Source organism: Eptesicus fuscus, chromosome 6 (genome assembly GCF_027574615.1).
Source record: "Eptesicus fuscus isolate TK198812 chromosome 6, DD_ASM_mEF_20220401, whole genome shotgun sequence".
In the NCBI taxonomy this organism is placed as follows: Eukaryota; Metazoa; Chordata; class Mammalia; order Chiroptera; family Vespertilionidae; genus Eptesicus; species Eptesicus fuscus.
The window spans coordinates 21,930,860-21,951,630 of record NC_072478.1 but is presented as its reverse complement, the minus strand read 5'-3'; the positions used below and the strand labels follow the sequence as shown (position 1 = coordinate 21,951,630).

The 20,771-nt window shown below is 44.6% G+C and overlaps 1 protein-coding gene across 1 annotated transcript in view; it reads right to left on the bottom strand.

Moving 5' to 3' along the window:
* LOC129149287 (adhesion G protein-coupled receptor E2-like) overlaps window positions 1–7,156 on the bottom strand; it is a 44,060-nt gene extending 36,904 nt beyond the window's left edge. The window contains exons 1-4 of the mRNA XM_054716867.1: window positions 7,117–7,156; window positions 3,946–3,996; window positions 3,647–3,772; window positions 3,002–3,157 (exon numbers count right to left, since the gene is read on the bottom strand). Of these exons, the coding sequence (XP_054572842.1) occupies window positions 3,002–3,157; window positions 3,647–3,772; window positions 3,946–3,996; window positions 7,117–7,156 (373 nt within the window). The remainder of the gene's footprint in view (window positions 1–3,001; window positions 3,158–3,646; window positions 3,773–3,945; window positions 3,997–7,116) is intronic.
* Between the last annotated feature and the right edge of the window lie 13,615 nt (window positions 7,157–20,771).

The window sequence follows — 20,771 nt, the reverse complement described above, 5'->3', positions numbered from 1 at the left end:
GAAGAAGCAATGGAAAAAAATATCCTCAGGTGAGGATTAACAACTTTAAAAAAGTTCTAATGCTATTTTCTTCTTTAAAGTTCTAATGGCATCTTATTTTGTTGTAAAAGTAATAAACCACTTTCTATGGAAAAAAATAAAATGTGTATAATACCCAAGGCAATCTACAGATTCAATGCAATGCCTATTAAAATACCAACAGCATATTTCACAGACCTAGGACAAACACTCCTAAAATTTATATGGAACCAAAGAAGACCCCAAATAGCTGCAGCAATCTTGAGAAAGAAGAACAACGTTGGAGGAATCACACGACCAGATATCAGGTTATACTACAAAGACATCATACTCAAAACAGCCTGTCTCCTGCCCAAGAACAGGCATATCGATCAATGGAATAGAACAGAGAACCCAGAAATCAACCCAAGCCATTATGCTCAATTAATACTTGACAGAGGAGGCAAGAGCATACAATGGAAGAAAGACTGTGTCTTTAATAAATAGTGTTGGGCCCTAGCTGGTTTGGCTCAGTGGATAGAGCATTTGCCTGCGAACTGAAAAGTCCCAGGTTCGAGTCTGATCAAGGGCTCGATCTCCAGTGGGGGACTTGCAGCAGGCAGCCGATCCATGGTTCTCTCTCATCATGGATGTTTCTATCTCTCTCTCCCTCTTACTTCCTCTCTGAAATCAATAAAAATATATTAAAAATAAATAAATAAACGGTGTTGGGAAAATTGGACAGGTACTTGCAAAAATATGAAACTAGACCACAAACTTACACCATACACAAGAATAAACTCAAAATGGATAAAAGACTTAAATGCAAGATGTGAAACCATAAAAATCCTAGAAGAAACCATAGGCACCAACATCTCAGACATCTCTTGTAGCAATATGTTTGCCAATAAATCTCCTAGGACAATGGAGACTAAGGAGAAAATAAACAGATGGGACTATATCTAAATACAAAGCTTCTGAAGAGCAAAAGAAACCGTCAACAAAACAACAAGAGAGCCCACTGCATGGGAGAGAGCACATTTGCCAATGATATCCGATTAGGGGTTAATATCCAAAATATATAGAGAACTCATACAACTTAACAAAAGGAAGATAAACAATCCAATTAAACTGGGCAAAGGACCTAAAAGGACACTTCTCCAAAGTGGACATAGGAAATTCAAAGGACATATAAAAAATGCTTAAAGTCACTACTCCTCAGAGAGATGCTAATCAAAAGAACAATGAGATATCACCTCACACCTGGCAGAATGGCTATTATCAACAAATCAACAAATGCCAAGTGTAGGTGAGGATGAGGAAAAAAGGAAACCCTAGTGTACTGCTGGTGGGAATGCAAACTGCTGCAGCCATTGTGGAAAATAGTATGGAGTGTCCTCAAAAAAATAAAATGGAACTCCCATTTGACCCAGTGATCTCACTTCTAGGAAAATATCCTAAGAAAGTCAAAACACTCATCAGAAAGAATATATGCACCCCTATGTTCATAGCAGTGCAATTTACAATAATTAAGATTTGAAAACAGCCTAAGTGCCCATCAGCTGATGAGTGGATAAAAAACATTGGTACATTTACACCAAGCTTGTCAAACTTGTGGCCTGCAGGCTGCATGCCTCATTTATTTGGCACTTGTTAGCCTTTGAGTTTGACATGTTTGATTTACACAATGGGATACTACATGGATGTATGAAAGAAAGAACTCTTACCATTTTCAACAGTATGGATTGACCAGGGGAGTATTATGCTAAGCCAGTCAGAGAAAGAAAAATAAAAAAGCTGCTGAACAAAAATAGACCTAGAGACATAGAAGCATGGAACGAACTGTTGAACCTCAGAAGGACGGCAGGGGATGATGGGTGGGAAGAGATCAACCAATGAACTTATGCATAAGTATAACCCATGGACATAGATCATGAGATGGTGAGGACCTGAGGGGGTGAGGAGGGGGCGGGCTGGAAGAGGTCAATGGTGAAGAAAAGAGGACTTATGTAATACTTTCAGCAATAAAGATAAAAAGTAAAGAGAAAGAATGAGTATAGTCTAAAAACCCAACAGCGACCACTATGTTGTGCTCTGTAATCACTTATACTTTCCCAGCATTTTTGGGAGGTAAGCAAAATTATCACTCCCTTTTACAGATGGGTAAACTGAGGCACAGAGCAGTAAAGAACATGTCCAAGGTCATACAGTTAACAAACGGTATAGCTACTTTTGTTTTTAATCTGTAAAAGCTAGGCGCTCTTTTAAAACACACACACACACAATCACAGTAATATTATCACATCTCGCACGTTACCAGTGATTCTATATAATAAAAGCCTAATATGCTAAGTGTCCAGTTGACTGGTTGGTTGTTCAACCAATCAAAGCATAATATGCTAATGATATGCTAAGGCAGCTCAATTGCTCGCAATGACATGCACTGACCATCAGGGGGCAGACAGTCCACTGGTCGACCAGTCGCTATGACGTCCACTGACCACCAGGGGGCAGATGCTCTGACCAGTAGGTTAGCTTGCTCTTGTGGTCCGGCCGGTACTGAGCAAGATGGGTTGGACATGCCCTGGAGCCCTGCCACATTCCTTCCCTGGCTGGCCAACCTCCCTTTTCCTTCCCGATCCCGATATTGCACTTGTGGGGTGCATCGGCCTGGCCTGCACCCTCTTGCAATCTGGGACCCCACGGGGATGTCAGAGACCCAGTTTCAGCCCAACTCCACTGGTGCACGAATTTGTGCACTGGGCCTCTAGTTTCTGAATAAGTGTCCTGGCTGGTGTTGCATGCCCAGCTGTCAAAGTACAAAACCAGGACCTGGGTCATGGCTCAAAGGCCACCCCACCTCTCTGTTTTAGTGGGACAGGCACAGGCACACTTGTCCCATTCAGACCTGGAACCGGGGCCCGGCTCCCTGTATGCTGCAGGAATGGCTCTGGTGACTCAAACCTCATAGACAGGGAGATGGAAAATGCGAGGTCATTCTTACCATGACACGTGTTCTCTCTCGCATTACTGAACTTTGTTGCCCCAGAACCAGGCCTGTATCCTGGCTTGCATGTGCAGTAATAGCTCCCTTTTGTGTTATGGCAGCCTGCGTCTTTTCCACAGATTACTTCCACGGGTTGTTCACATTCGTCAATGTCTGGAATAAAAAGGGGTAAAGGGTCACCTCCCAAAGCCATGAGTGCTCTCAGGGCAGAGAGCCTGGTCCCATACCCAGCATGGAGCCTGATGCTCAATCAGTGTCTGTTGGGAAATAATTAGACTCAGGCAACACTGCTGTGGCTGGAGCAAGCCATTCCTGAAACCCACTAAGTCCGCTCTGCTCTGCTCAGCTTTCTGTCTGTCACCTGGATTTGGATACAGGAGCAACTGCTGAAGTGGTGGGTGGGTGAAAGCTCTGAATCCCCCTTCCCAGGCCTGGAAGGGTAAACTGAGGCATAAGTTCCAGGCTCCTAGAGACCCAGCTCCTCCCTCTGTATGAAGTCATGTTCATTCACCTCTCATTTTCCACCTTCATATCTTTTTCTTTCTCTTTTCTCTGTCCTTCATGATGGTCTGAGAACAAAGGCTGAGGCCACCAACCATCATGTCGTCTCCATGTAGCCATCCACCACCCAAGCCTCTGTACCTTCACAAGTCTCCCCGGGGTTGACTTCAGTCTTTCCAGATGAAGATTGGAATCCTGGATCACAGCGACAGGCAGTACCACCGACACATGAGGAGTCTGGAGGGCACGGCTGGGGACAGGCAGAGGCTGTGGGATGGAGACCATGGTCAGAAGATGAGGCTGAGCCAGAGGCTGGGGAGGAGTGTTGGGAGGGGCAACCCTGAGCTTCCCCTGCAACAGGCCTTTCTCCTGCCTGGGCTGAGAGGTGCAGGTGGGGGATGGGACTCTCCTGTGGACGGAGTTACTCCCAGCAGACTCACCCCTGGTGCTCTGGGGTCCATCTTCCAACAGAATCAGCAAGACACACAGCGCTGGAACAGAGAGATGGGGGGTCAGGGGGGAACAGAACAGGGAAGGGGGACACATCTGAGGGAAGGGGCTGCTCACCCCTCCCAGGCTCGGGCTCTGTCCATTACTCCCTGGCCTCCAATGCCCCTGGCCAGAGAGTCTGCACCCATCGCCTGAGGGGGGCTTTCAGGAACTGAAGGATGGGGAGGGGCCTGAGCCTGGCAGGGGCCTTGGCTTCTGCTGACCTGTGGGCAGCAGTTCAGGGAACATACTGGAGCCAGGTGGCCTTGGTTCTACTCCCAGACCTTGGTCAGGTGCCTCAGTGCCTCAGTTTCCCCTTCTGTAGAATGGGGATGAAGAGGGGGCCCTTTCCTAGAGTGTGAGAGTTAAGCACACAGTACTGCCTGGTGTGTCAGAGTGCTTACTGCCGTCATTTCTTTATGTAACAATGAAGGGGTTGGGCCAGGTGTCCTCTCAGATCTCCCAAATCCAAGGTGCTCCGGCCCACACCCTTCCTCAGGGACACAGGTGCAAGCACACTGCACCCACATCTGTCAGCCACAAGGACCAGCTTGGGACCCAGTGGTGACATTTCACCCCCCGGGCTCCCTGCACAGAGGAAGATGCTGGGGGCTCATGTTATGGGTCCCCCAATCCTGCTCTTCCTGCTGCTCAGAGGCACCCCATCCTAGGGCATGTCCTGGAGGTTCTCCTTAAGTCAGCAGGGGGTCTAGATATGAGGACCTATATATCAGAGAGACAGACAAGGAGGCAGAGATGGTAGAAAATAAAGAGAGAGAGAAAGAAAGAGAGAGAGAGAGAGAGAGAGAGAAGACAGAGAGAGAGAGAAGACAGAAATGGAGAGAGAAACAGAGAGGCAGAGTTAAGAAGACAGTGATCTAGAGAGATGGACAGAGAAATAGGGAACTCCTAGAAAGGAAGAGACACGGATGCCAGAGATTAGACAGAGAGACACAGAGAGATAGAGAGATTGAGAGTCAGATAGAGAAACAGAAGGAGGGTAGAAGGGAGGAGTAAGGGTGAGTGTCTGGGCAGCAGTGGGGTGTGGGGAGGGCTTGATGAATCCATCCAGTCCCTGCTGGTCTAGAGATGTTGGGGAGGCAGCCCAGACCCAAATAATCCAGAGAATAGATGGGGGGCAGTGGGTGGAAGGATGGGGGCCAGGGAGACAGGGCAGGAGTGAGTCACTTCCTGGGCCAAATGAAGGGATAATTCATGGCTCCCAGTCGCCCATGGAGGGGCTCCCAGTTGCCTATGAAGGAGCTCCCAGGGGAATTTTGAGTCTGTCAGTGTGAGCACCACTTGGGGAGCTGTGGAGGGTGCAGACTGGAGGGTCCCCTGAGCACTCAGTCCCAATGTCCAAACTTGATACCCCTCAGGCCAACAGAGGGCAAAGACCCCCACACCCTCCTTGAGGCCCACGCAGATGTGGTAAACTGAGTTTGGACTTCCCATCTTCCTCCTCTCTGGCCACAGGGTTTGGTTAGTTCTCCCTTTGGTGGAAATCCACTTCCTCTTTGTAGGACAGACCACAAAATGACCTTCCCTGGCAGGGTTGTTCCTGGGCCGATTCGTCCCCAGCTCCCAAAGTCCCAGTAGCAACTTCCATGCTCACAACTGCCCTAGGAGACAGAGGCTCTGTTTATGTCCACTCTGCAGATGGACAAACTGAGGCTCAGAGCCCAGGAAAGGCTTATGGAGAATCTGGTGAAGAGGGGGCTGGGGAAGATGGAAGTGAGGGGTCAAGTTCCCCAGACCCTGCAGGGAGGGGGTTCTTTGTGCTGAGCTGGGCTTAACTGACCCACCACAGAAGCTGCTGGGCCAGACCCCCACCTGTGGGCCAGGAAGTCCCCCAAACAGGAGCCTGGAGAGGGTGGCTGGTCCCCTGCTCCCAGTCCCATCTGGGTTGCATTCCCCTAGCTGAGCCCTGGGCAGTCCGATTCCTGCTTGGGGCCCCTGTGGCAGGGGTGGGGCAGTCATTCTGTCCTGGCTCCTCCTGCTAAGGACTGCGCTCCCCCCCACAGCCCATCCCCCAGACCCTCCAGTGAAATAATAATAATAGTAACATTAACAACAACAACAACGTTAACTTAATTCTTACTGTCAACCCTCAACCCTCAACCCTCAACACAAGCCTGTAAAGTGGAGACCAGTCTTGCTCTGCCCCATTTCACAGACCTGGAAAGTGAGGATCAGGGGCTCTGTGACTTGGCCCCCTGACACATCGCCCCCTGCAGGTGAGCTCCACAAGGACTGGGCAAATTTACTAAAAATCATCTCATTGTAATCATGCAACAGGCCAATTACATGCTGTGTAAATTACACCTCACTTTGATAAAAACAACAACAACAACAACAAAAACAACCAGCTCACGCCTGGCACCCTGGGCCCGCACAGGGAGCCCCATCCCTGTGGCCCGGGGAAGTTCTGAGTGGCACCCCAAATGTCATTTCTTAACTCTCTTTGTTGCCTGGTTGCCCAGGCAACGAGCTGCCCTGATAACCTGATAACCCTTAGAGCCACCCTGGGTGGGGCGGGAAGGGAGGCCAGGGGGAAGTCACAGCAGAGCTCAGGTTCAACCCACAGCAGCAAAGCCTTCAACGCACAGCTGAGTCCCAGCTGGGTCTGGGGGCGCATAAGAGGGGGTCTCCGGGCTTCCCCTGCCACACGATGGAGATGTGTGGGCGTCACCCCATTGTGGAAGGGCCCCCCCTTAGCTCCCTAGCCCCCTCTCTGCCCTCTGTTAAGAGTGACTTCCTGAGGGGGTCACAGCACTCACTCGCCCCCTCTCTTCCACCGGCTCCAGTTTCCCCTCTTAGGGAGCAGCTTCCCAAGTGGATCTGGAAGGAGCTTGGAGATCCCTCCGGAGGTGGGGAACAGACCCTTAGAGCACCCGGGGGGTTCCTGCCCGGGCGTGGGGGTACCCAGGCACTGCCAGCTGCTCTCTCATGTGCTGAGGCTCCCGCCTAACCATGTGGCTTCCTCCATGTCAGGCCCCAGAGCTGCCAGCAGTGCCTCCTATTTCTCCTCTGTGGGGTTAGGCAGATAAGGAAGTGGAGGCACCAAAGGGGTCCTACCAGGGGCTCCCTAACCCCTCCCAGAGGGGTCCCCAAATTCTTACCGTGTAGGACGTGAAGGGCGCTGAGGTGGGGGCCTCCCATGGTCTGGGCAGGGTGGTTCCGTGTTGTCAGGCTGGGCAGCTCTGCATCCTTCTGTGGCCTCCTGGCCCTTATACAGCCTGTGAGTGGGGGTGGAGGAGCCACTGCCCAGGGCGGTGTCCCCACACCATTCACAGAATCATCTATTGTTTTGCCTTCTCCACCCCTGGGATGTGCCTTGAGCCCTAACCTGTCTGGAACTCAGTCTTCCTGTCTGATGAATGGGAATACAATGCCTGCCACTGGCCCCATGCAGCAGGGTGGGGAAGAACTGGGGTAACATACTGGAAATGCATTGAGATGTTTGCTGCAAGCTTGGGGGAGGCCCGAAGAGGAACATCTCGCCACCACCACTATAACCGGGCCTGGCAGCAAGCCGGATGGCTCTGACTTCAACTAGACCCCAAATCCTCCCACTTCTCCTCATTGGCCCCACCCTGGTGTAGCCCCATCATCTCCCACGTCGGTGCCCTGGCTCCTGTCCCCACACTCTGTTCCCCTCTGTCAACCTGAGAAACATTCCAACTTGTAGAGAATTTTTATGAGTTTATTTGAGCCAAACTGACAGCAATAACCTAGAAGCAAAATCTCAACAGATTGAAAAAATTCTCCCAAGAATGGCAGTTTTGCACCTTATTTTATTTATTTATTTATTTTAAAAATATATTTTATTGATTTTCCACAGAGAGGAAGGGAGAGAGATAGAGAGCCAGAAACATCGATGAGAGAGAAACATCGACCAGCTGCCTCCTGCACACCCCCCACTGGGGATGTGCCCGCAACCAAGGTACCTGCCCTTGACCGGAATCGAACCCGGGACCCTTCAGTCCGCAGGCTGACGCTCTATCCATTGAGCCAAACCAGCTTCGCCTTGCACCTTATTTTATACATTACAATCAAAGGAAGAGGCAGAAGGGGGTTACAAGAAATCCACTGGTGGTAGATTGGGGAGGCAGGCGCAGAAATCTCTGGGATTGGATAAAAAGTAAAAGGAACAGACGCAGACTCCTTTATGCAGGTGGGTACAGGAGAGTGAAGAGTTCACAATCCACATGATAACAATAACAGTGAGGGGTTCTGTGGTCTCCTGTCCAGGTGGGAGAGTGTGCTCTGAGGGACTGGATGTAAGGAAGTTACCCTGACATTGCAAAGGTATGTTATGTAGATGCAAAAAGACAATAGACAAGCTCAGTGAAGGTAAAGCTTGGCCTTTGTCAGGGAAGATACACGTCTAAGACTTGGCTACCTCCGTGACTAGTTTTTTTTTTTCCTAGTAAAATTCTTTTATTAAGTTATAATATCAATCTCCAACAGATTGAAATACACATTTCCATGGTCTTCAATTGAACTGTATGTCACTTTCTTTTAGAATGTCCTTTTTTCATTAAAATAATTTTTAAACCACTCGATGTGTTCCACTTTCTGTTTAACACGCAGATATGGGTTTTTGGAAAGGTCACAGGTTACTAACTCCATGAAGTGGTGAATTGGTCCTTGCTGTGGAAAACCTTCCAGGTATTTATCCAGAAATATATTTTCATGAAATTCTGAGCCATCATCATCAAAACCTCTTCTTTGGGGGCATCTTTTGTAGCTTTTTGAAGTCTGCCAGTTGTAGCCTCCAAACTTTTAAGTGATCTTCTGTTGGGTGGCTTTGTGGTTTGTACATTTACTGTGCTTATTTCAACCTTCATGTCCTTAATGAAATTTAACAAGTCTTTTTTTCGAATTCTCCTTACACTGTCTTGGCTCTCTGCCTGCTTGGAAATCTCATGGGTTGGAATGGACTGCCCATCTTCTTTGCTATAGATCACATTGTTAGTGCCAAAACACCTTTGGATATAATATTTTGTCCTGACCGGGTCCGTGTGGAGCGCCGAGTAGCACAGTTGCAGCCGCGGACGCCTCTGGGCCTCCAGGACCCAAAGGGAGGCGGGAAAGGGGGTGAAGAGGTAGGGTCGCTGTGACTCTTGGAAACATTGCCAAGAAACAAACTGAACCGCGAACCGGAATCCATGACTAGTTTTTAGTTTAAAAGTTTTTTTTTTCAGGTTGTCCCATTGTTATCAGTGGAAGTGGAGTTCTTGGGGTGCTGCAAGGAAAAGATTTGCTGAAGCCGCAGGGGAAGATGGGGTTTCGTGTAAAGTTTTATTGATGATGTAAACTTAAGCGGGTTCCCCTCCAAGGTCCCATCTCTGTTTATCTCGCTTCAGTCTTATCTTCAGCAGGGCCAGAATTAAGGTCATTGCCCAGAACTTCTGTTCCCTATTAAAATCCAGTCCAGTCCAGCCATGGGCCATGTGACTGCTTAAGGTCACATGGTCATGGAGGCAGCACGGGAACGCAGGGGTGATTTCGGGTCACAGAGCTAGAGGGAGCACAAGAAGAAGAGAGGACTCTGGGGATTTGAACCTTCTAATGTTGTATTGTAAATCAGTGAACTAAAACAGGAGATGCTTAATCAACAAGCCAAATTAATTTGGAGTTTTTTTTATTATGCTAGTGCTATCGGGCTCAGAATACAATATCTCTGTCAAATTCTGGGCCCCACCATGGTGGAAGTCTTCCCTATTTATTTTTCCAGCTCTTTGTCTTACAAATTTGGAACGAGACTACGAGACTTCCGGACCTTCTGAGAAAGAAGGCTTGCATGCTGGGACAGGCCGTGAGACCATATCTCAAGGCCTGGCCTGGTGCCAGCACTGACAACTCTGTCTGAGGCATAGCTTATGGCCTCTCTGGAATGGGAGTAGTCTTATTTTCCCCCATTATTTAAGCAAGCAAGTGTTTACAGAAGCCAAAATAGCAGGGTTAAAATTTCAAACAGCAGTTTTTACACAAGATGGAGGTTACTATGCTTCACTAACATTTTGTGTATTTCCATCCCCTGGCCCAGGGTCCCTGTGTGCACATGTGCCGAGAATTTGAGTCACCGACTCTTATTGTGCCTGTACTCGAAATCAGGGATCCCATGCGCAGGCAATGAGAAACAGTCAAGTCACCGGTGTTCAGTGCTGTCTCTCACATGGAGAATGAGGGTCCCGGGTTTGCTTGGAGGACAGGGTTGCACAGCCGCGCTGTGTCAGTGGGAGGTTGAATCCTGTGCTGTGGGAAAGAGACTTCCATGTGCCCTCAGCCAGCATCAAAGTGAGATGGCACAGCCGCCCTGTGTGGGCATGGGGTCAGGTCACGGAGTGCATGCTGTGAGGAACAAAAACCCCGTGTCTGCACACCCAGGCTCAAATTTAGGTAGGGCAGCTGCCCTGTGTGGGCGTGGGATCAGGTCGTGGGAGTGCGCACTGTGGGGAACTAACTCCCCGAGTCCGCGCACCCAGGCTAAACTGGGTAGCACAGCCACCATGTGTGGGCAGGAGGCCTGCTTGCCTGGAGCAGAGCAGGTCTAGCAGTTCCTATGCAGCTGCAAAGGGCAGGTGGAGAGGGGGATGGGCTCTGTGACTCACAGAAATCCGAGGCCTGGATGCCTGGAGTCTTGGTGTCCGTGGATCTGCAGCTGTGGTTGCAGGTCTTTTACCCAAGTGGCTGTAGGGTCCCGGTTTGCATCTGAGACCAGATGGGGTGGTGGTAAGGCTAGGATCCTAGTCTCAAGCAGTTCTGTTCTTCAAGATGGCATGGCTTCTGTGCCGGAGGTGAACTCCCCTGATGGCTAAGTCTTAACAACATACTCCTTTCTGGATTCTAATCACTGAGTGATGTACAAACATCTTAATTTGCTTGATGGATTTTGTAGTAGAATCTTAGTTTATCAGGTTTACTGAGGCACAATGGACAAATAAATTAAAATATATTTAAAAGGTATTACCTAATGATTTGGTTGTAGTAAAATCTTGATCAAAAAGAATTCCGCAGAGACCCATACAAAAGCCACAGAAGACCCATACAAAAGCCACCGTTGTCATAAAGCTCAGACACAGAGAGAATGAAACAAGGTTTTGGCATACAGATGTGCAAGAGAACAAATAGACAAAAAATGAATGAGAGAACAGGAAACAAAATTTGAGCTGGTGGAGGGAGAGAGCAGGGTCATGTCCCAGTTCTTGGTGGGGGACTGAAAAGGGGGGTCCTTATAGGATTAAAAATAAATAAATAAAATAAAATAAAGCTGGTCATGGGAAATAGTTTTAAATATATATTTTCTCTTAAAAATATTTTTATTGGTTTCAGGGAGGAAGGGAGAGGGAAAGAGAGATAGAAACATCCATGATGAGAGAGAATCATTGATCGGCTGCCCCTTGCACGCCCCACACTGAGGATAGAACCCGCAACCTGGGCATGTGCCCCTGACTGAAATTGGACCCGGGACCCTTCAGTCCATAGGATGATACTCTATCCACTGAGCCAAACTGGCTAGAGCTGGTCATGGGAAATTGATTTTCTGAATCTGAGACACTGTAAAACTTTCTTTTTGAACTTTTAAAATGTTTTAAGTTTCTAATGAGAAGTGGTTAGAGGAAGAAGAGATGGAAAGATGTTCCCAGTCTTAGGGAGACCCCAGTGGGGAAGGGGATGAGCTAGGGGGGGAGGGGAGAGGTGGTGGGTAGTGGAGGAACTGACAGCGGCCAACAGGAAGCTATGCAGTATGGAGCTGATAACAGTTGGTGCTTTTTTGGTCGCTTTATCGAAGCTCAGAGCCTCTTCCCCATTCTGCAAGGGCTCCTGGGAGTGCCCAGTGACAAAGGGCTCCTGTCTCCCAGGGAACCTGCAAGGGGGTACCAGAATGTGGGCTGGGGTGGGGCAGAGGGAGGAAGAGGGTTTAGGCTGAATGCCCAAGTCAACCTCTCTTTGTGCCTCGGTTTCCCCAGCTGCACCCCGCCCTCCATCATAGGTTTTTGGGGTCTTGGGCAATGGTGCTGATGGTCATGACCAGTCTCAGACAGAAGTGATGTATTCTGAGAGCCAGGGACTTCAGTAAGATTAAACCCATCCCCATCACTCTATCAGATTGGGGTCTCCCTTCACCAATTGTATACAACATTTTTGTCACATCCTTTAAAAGTTAAACAGAGTTCCCCCATGACCTAGTAACTCAACTCTTAGGTAAGTACCTAAAATAACTGAGAGCAAGGACTCCAACAAATACTTGTACACCTACGTTCATTGCAGCGAGAGTCCCAATCGCCAAATGGTGGAAACAAACCAGAGTCCATTGACACATGAATGGATGAACAAAATGGGATCCATCCACACAATGGAATAGTATTCAGTCACAAAAAGGAATGAAGTTTTGATAGAGGTGGGGGTCACCCAGCATGTAAGTGTGATGAATGCCACTGGATTTTTCACTTTTAAATGGTAAATTTCACATCATTGTGAATCTCAGCCCAGCTTTAAAAAATCCCAAGTGGGTGATGGCACTGTCCCCCAGCCCCACCCTGAGCATCTCTGCTGTCACAGCCTCTCCTTTGTGCCTCACAGGTTGCCCCTTAGTTCATCTTTCCACTGTCTGATCTGAAGTAGGCATTACCCTCCTCCTTTTTACAGATCTGACAGTCACATATTCACTCAACAAATGCTGCATCCCAGGCATTATTCTAGGCCAGGCATCCTCAAACTACGGCCCGTGGGCCACATGCAGCCTTATGCAATACACAAAAACAAACACAAAAGAACAGAAAAATTGGACAACAAAGATAGCCTCCAAATGGAAGAGCAGGAGAAATCCCCAGAAAAAGAGCTAAATGAAATGTAGGCAGAAACAGAGTAGAAAGTAATGGTTTTTAGAATGCTCAACAGAATGGAGGAGGGCATAGAAACCATAAAAACAACCATTTGGAAATGAAGAATGACATAGCTTAAATAAAAAATACAATGGAAGGAATTAGTAGTAGGTAAGAAAAAGTAGAGGATTGAATCAGAGAATTATAAAACAAGAAAGAAAATATAAGTTTTTCAGAGCAGCAAAAAGAAAAATACTTTAAAAGCATGAGAACAGATGAAGGGATCTTTGGGACAACATGAAACATAACAACATCCACATCACAGGGTGCATAGAAGAAAGTGAGCAAAGGATCAAGAACCTGCTTGAAGAAATAACGACAGAAAACTTACATAACCCTGTGAAGATAAAAGTCACAAAGCTGAGGTAACACTGAGTTACAATGAAGATGAACCCAAAGTGACCTGCACCAAGACACATCATAATTAAATGGCAAACATTAAAGACAAAAAGAGATTCTTAAGTGCAGCAAGAAAGAGACAGTCAGTTACCTACAAGGGAGTTCCCATAAGACTGTTAGCTTATTTCTCAACAGAAATATTCTAGGCCAGAAGGGAATGGCATCAAGTATTCAAAGTAACAAAAAAGAAAAATAGTAAACAAGACGTCTCTATCCAGTAAGGCTATCATTTAAAATTGAAGGCGAGATAACAGGGAGGTGGGGGCATGTGTGGGGAGGGGTGTGGGATAGGAATGGGGGCATGAGGACAAATATGTGATACCTTAATCAATAAAGAAATTAAAAAATAATAATAATAAAATAAAAATAAAATTGAAGGTGAAATAAAGAGCTTTCCAGAACAAAAATCCACCACCACCACCACCAACAACAACAAGCAAACAAACAAACAAAAAAGAAACACTAAAGGAGTTTATTAATACAAACCAGCATTGCAAGAAATGTTAAAGGGACTGCTGTAAGAAGATGAAGAAAGAGAGAGAGAAGAACATAGGCATAAAGAATAAAAGTGGCAATAAATAAGTACCTAAAAATAGTAACCATAAATGTAAATAGATTAAATGCTTTAATAAAAAAACAGGATATCTGAATGGTTAAGAAAATATGAAGTGTATATATGCTGCCTACAAGAGACTCAACACAGAACAAAAGACTCATAGGATGAAAGAGAAGAGATGGTAAAATATATTCCATGCAAAATAAAAGCAAGGGAAACAATACTTATATCTGAGAAGCTATACTTCAAAACAAAGGCCATACAAAAGACAAATAATTATACTACATGATAATAAAGGGATCAATCCAAGAAGAGTATATAACCCTTGTAAACATACACATAGTGGCCAGATTATTATGACCTCTGAACGCATAATAATCTGGCCACTCAGTATGTGTGTGTGTGTGTGTGTGTGTGTGTGTATACATATATATATATGTATATATATATATATATATATATATATATATATATATATTATATATATATTTATTATATATTTATTTATTGTATATATATTAGTGGCCCGGTTCATGAATTTGGGTTCCAGCCAGCCTGGCCAGGGGGAGGGGACATGGGTGGTTGGCTGGCCTGCCTGCTGGTTGAACTCTTGACCGAGGGAACAATTTGCATATTAGCCTTTTATTATATAGGATATACACTGAGTGGCCAGATTATAATGCATTCAGAGATCATAATAATCTGGCCACTCAGTGTATATGCACCCAATATAGGAGCACCTAAATATATAAAAAAACACTTGCAGGACTTAGGCAGAGATAGACAGCAATGCAATCATGTAGGGGACTTTAACACCCCACTGACTACACTGGATATATCTTCCAGACAAAAAATTAAAAAGGAATAAGTGACCTTAATGACACACTAGATCAGATGGATTTAATTGATATTACAGAACATTTCATCCAAAAGCTGCAGAATATACATTATTCTCAAGTGCACATGAAACATTCTCAAAGATATAACACATGTTATGACAAAACACAAATCTCTACAATTTCAAGAAGATTGAAATCATATCAATTATCTTCTTGGATCACAATGGCATGAAGCTAGAAATCAACTTCAATAAAAACTCTCAATAACATTCAAACACATGGAGGATAAATAGCATGCTATTAAATAATGAATTAGTTACCAATGATATCAAGAAAGAAATAAAAAACTTCCTGGACACAAATGAAAATAAACATGCAACAATCCCAAATCTATAGGATACAGCAAAAATGGTCCTCAGAGGGAAGTACATAGCATGACAGACCTACCTCAAGAACAAGAAAAATATCTATTAAACTATCTAACCCTATAACTAAAAAAACAAACAAACAACTAGAAAGAGAACAACAAGAAAGGCTCAGAGTAAGTAGAAAGAAGGAAATAATAAAGATCTGAATGGAAATAAATGACATATAGACTAAAAAAACCCAAAACAATTCAAAAGATTAATGAAACCTAGAGCTAGTTTTTTGAAAAGGTAAACAAAATTGATAAACCTATAGCCAGACTCATCAAGAAAGAAAGACAGAAGACCCAAATAAATAAAATCATAAAAGAAAGAGACAAAGTAACAACAAACACCACAGAAACACAAAGATTTGTAAGAAAATGCTGTGGACATCTATATGCCATCCAAATAAACAACCTGGGTGAAATTGGTAAATTTCTGGAAACATCCAATCTTTCAAAGCTCAATCTGGAAGAATCACAAAACCTGAAGAGGCTGATAACAACTGATGAAATTGAAGCAGTAATCACAAAACTCCCAGCAAATAAAAGTCTGGACAGGATGGATTTATAGGGGAGTTTTATTAAACATTCAAAAAAGTACTAAAACCAATCCTCCTCAAACTATTCCAAAAATTTCAAGAGGAGGGAAGACACCCATACTCTTTTTATGAGGCCAGGATTATCCTAATTTCAAAACCAGATAAAGATACCACAAAGACAAAAAGTTATAGATCACTATTCCTGATGAATATGGATGCTAGAATCCTCAAGAAAGTATTAGCAAATTGGATTCAACAATACAGTAAAAGGAAAATACACCATGACCATTTGGGATTTATTCAGGAATGCAAGGTTGGTACAATATTCACAAATCAATAAACATGATACATTACATAAAAACATGAAGCATAAAAATCACATGATCATATAAATAGACACAGAAAAAGCGTTCAACAAAATCCAGTAGCCATTTTTGATAAAAAAAAAAACACCTCTCAGCAACATGGAAACATAGGGAACATTCCTCAATATAATAAAGGTCGCATATGACAAATCTACAGCCAACATCATGCTAAATTAGCAAAAACTAAAACCAGGAACAAAACATCATGTCCACTTTTACCACTCTTATTCAACACAGTACTGGAAGTTCTAGCCATGTCGGGTGTGATGTGATTAGTCAGGGCCCCCGCCGTCTCCCCAGAATCGTCCCACAATTGCCCCACAATTGCCCCACAGAAGGAGGCTCAGGGCACTGGCCAGCGGGGCAATTGCCCCAAAGAGGGAGGTCCAGGCCACGGTCTATGGGGCGATCAATTGGGGCGGGGGCTCTGCGATTGAACACCCCGCAGAGGGAGGCTCAGGCCACGGGCCTGCGTGCAGCAGTGGGTGACCTGGGCCTCCCTCTTAGCGGTGATCGTGGGGCGATGGCAGGCCACACACCTCCCCCCGTCCCCCCCCCACACACTGCCCCGACAAATCTCAGACCAATCTCATCGCACCTGCCTTGGCTGGCCTGGCACCAGTGCGTGTCATAGCATGGTCATCTGGATGGTCATACTGCTGTTCAGCCATTTGATTTGCATATTATGCTTTTATTATTATAGATTATTATAGATATGCATAGCCCAAGGACTCAGGCAATAGTGCGGTGAAGGCTTGTGGTGGGGCGGAACCTGGGTGCAGAGGGACAAAGGGGGGGGCGAGAAATGGCAGACATCTGTAATAATCTCAAGAATAAAAATAAAATTTATAAAAGAAGCATTTGAAGAAGGAAAAATTAACTGGAAGGGAAAGTTACATAATTTACCTGACAATGTAAAATATTTTGAAAATTCAAAACAAAATGAACATATCATAGAGTGGTATGCAAAAACCTCTGATATTGTAATATTAAAAAACAGACACTTCAAAGAAATTGAAAGTTGGTGACAAACTACCCCAAACCGCTTAAGATTTCACATTCCTCTGCTGGTAAGGATGCTTGAGGAGGAGGAGAAGGAAGAGGAGAGGGAGAAGAAGGAGGAGGAAGAGGAGCAGGAAGAGGAGCAGGAAGAGGAGGAGGAGGAGGAGGAGGAGGAGGAGGAGGAGGAGGAGGAGGAGGAGGAGGAGGAGCTTAAGAACCTCTGCAGTATTATGTCCTAAATAGGGTATTACATGTTGTCTGAGAGTTTAACCAATTGTTATGTAAATTTCAGTCCATCATAACTTAAGCAAAACAACAGTTTTGCAAGTTAGTCTTTAGCTCATAAGCCTGGAGTAGAGCAAGTGAGACTTTCAATTAAAATTGAAAAACAATATAGTATAGAGACACGTTTCTTTAAGCAGACTACCAAATCTGATATTTCCAGACATTGGTAAAAACTAGCATAACCACTGCCATCACATCCTGGCTAAGCTGAAGGGAGGCAGCATTACCCATGAGGCAGTGCTTGATGGTAAAGATTATGCAGAATAAACAGCAAGAGCTGGTTCAAGGTCTTAGGGAACCCACACACTTGGACTTCAATTATTTCTCTAGGATTACTAATTTTGTGAAAATAGCATTAGGTTATTTCTTTTTCTTCATCACATGAACTATTAAAACTACTAGATTAGCCAACTAATAAATGTCAAGCAGAGCTTGGATTTAACTGAAATACATGATTGTGGTACTGAAACGGGGCAGCAATAGAATGTTGGGGAGCCAGCTAGTATTACAAGAAATAGTAATCGTGCTCTGTTAACCGTGATTGTTTTATTCTGATTAAAGAAGACACATTCTACCCTGGCTGGAGCTGACCCTAAAGATGCATCCTTTCCTCTCCATTTGGAGCTGCCTATCATCATGAAAAGATTAACAAAGATTTGTGACAGAAACCAGATGGGCTGAGATTTACATAACAATTGGTTAAACTCTCAGACAACCAGCCCTTTGAGGATCCCCAGCCTTTTTTTTGCACACCTGCAGGCCTTTGCAAATCTCCAGCCTGCTTACCTGTTGGTTTTGGCACTCCCTTTGGTGTTTCCCTATGTAACCCCAGCCCTTGCATACCACTAAACCCTTCGAAGACCCCTAGTCCTTTTGCATATCTGTAAACTGCCCTTTTGCTGTAGAAGCAGCTGGCTTATGGTGGGCTGCAGAGCAGATTTTTGTGGATAACCTGCTGCTCTCCCATACTGCCGGCAATATTGGAACAAACGATCATAAATGATTCAACCCCGTCTCTGCTTAATTGGCTCATGTAGTGACAGGCAGCACGGACCCATTGTTTGTCTGATTACAATACCAGATACAATGGGTCTAAGGATGATGCCTATCACTACTTGAGCCAAATTAAACCACATATTTATTATTGAAAGAAATACCTGAGCATTTATTTCAATCATGCTAGCAGTATGGAGAAATCAGTCGCTCACCCTGGAAATTCTGCTCTAACATTTAATTTTAAACACTCTCTCACATAGAGTTAGTGGGTGGGGAAAAAAATTTAAAGCTAGTGAATTCCCAGAGTTTGTTTCTTTCATTGTCCTTACAAAGATTAGCTCTGGAATGCTCTCTCCCTTCAGATAGGTTCCATCCTTGATCTGGGCTTCAGGATACCTTGTCTCCATGGCTTGATCTCCTTGTAACATGTTGGTCAGTTTCCCAGGGTCTGTAAGAAAACCTATCTGTAGTTAGTAAGGTGAATAATCATTAAACAACTGTGGTTCTACTCTTACTACATGTCCTTCCCCCTCTCATTTAGTATTATCATCTCATATCTATGAAATTAGATTTATATGGAAGGGGTCTTATTGTTGAACTGTATTCATCCTGTCCTGTTCTATTTTCCCCTTATGGATTTTTGACTCTGAATTCTTCCAGGGAGAAGGGGCATCAGGTCTCCTCTGTAGCTGTCCATTTTTTAACATAATAGTTTGTTTTTTATGTTGAGTTGTATGAGTTATTTCTAAATTTTGCATTAACCCCTTACCAGCTATATCATTTGCAAATATCTTCTTGCATTTAGTAGGTTGCTTTTTTGTCTTGTTGGTATTTTCGTTTTTGCTGTTGTTGTTTTATGCTGGGCAAAGCTTTTCGGTTTATTTTAGTCCCACTTGTTTTTTAAAACCTTTATTGTTGAATGTATTACATATGTCCTATCTTTCCTCCACTGTCCTATCTTTCCTTCTAGCCTGCCCCTGTCCCCAATCCCAGGCCTCCACCCCACTATTGTCTGTGTCCATGGGTTATGCATATATGCACACAAGTTCATTGATTGATCTCTTCTCACCTGCCCACTGTCCTCTGCCTTTTATTTATTTTTGTTTTTGATGTCTGGCCAATTTTATGTTAAAGTCATCTGATTCACGAACATATCTCATTTACCCCTTAATTGTTCTATGCTATGAAAAATGACATATTACAATTTTCTGGGGCTAGAATGTTAGCATGTTTTGGAGGTGCTCATCCTGCCTACTATAAAATCTTTTTCAGTAATATATTATTTGGTTTCTCAAGGACCCTTATATAAAAGGATTAAAGGAGGCTTTTTTGGACTATATCATCTTGTATCCTTCAAGAATCCTTAAATAAAGTAAATAAACAATGAATTTATAATAGCCTCTTGAATGAGTGAATACCCTATTTTTTAAAAATTACATGCAACTATGATTTTTTTTGTTTTTGTTCAGAAAATCTAAAACTTCCTGCACCCGACTCTAACAGAGAACCACAGGCTTCTACTCAGAGAGTGGTCCTCCGGCCAGGACCTGCAGCATCATCACATGGGTGACTGTGATTCTCAGAATCTCAAGCCCACCGGGACCTGATACTTCAGATTCTGTATTTGAACTAGACTCCTGGGTGACTCGTATGCACAGTGAAGTTGGAGAAGTGCCGGTCTGGACTAGGTGCTCTCACCATTTCATGCTGTCAATTGAGGCAGGACAATTACTTGTGTTGGGTATTGTCAGTGTTCAGCAGCAGCCTTCAGACATTGCCAAAGAGCCCCTGAGGCACAGTCATCTCTGGATGAGAATCACTGCCCCACAGTGAAAGCTAGAGGCATCCTGACAGAATTCCAATCAAAACCCCATCTCTTATCAGTTTGACCCCTGAGCAGATCAGTTACCTCACTTGAGCCCTATTCCTGCAATGGGGAATAGAGAATGAACTTTTCTAAAAATTAAATCAGATAATTCCTAGAAAATGCTTAGCTCAAGTCATGTGGCATAACAATATCTAAATATATCTCTTATCATTAATGAATATTTTATAAATATGTTTTTATTGATTTTTTTTTTTCACATAGAGAGGGAGAAAAACATCTATGATACAGAAACACCAATTGCCTGCTTCCTGTATGCCCCCTAGTGGGGATGGAGCCCACACCTGGGGCATATACCCTGACAGGAATCAAACCAGCATCCTCTCAGTGCATTGGATGATGCTCAACCAACTGAGTAGATGGGGAACATAAGACATTTTTTTGGTGGGGGGAGAGGGGCTAGCAATCTGAATCTGTGGCAGTAACCTGCTTTCTAAAGCACACTCTTGCTAGCTGATAATTAACTCTATTTGTGAAAGAATGTAGGAGGCTAGCAGCCTGACTCTGTACATAGTTAATCACTATCCCCAATGCACAGTCCTGTAAGCGCATAATCAAGTCACTGCCCCTTCCTTAATTATCTGGTCTTGCAAGACCTAATTACCTGA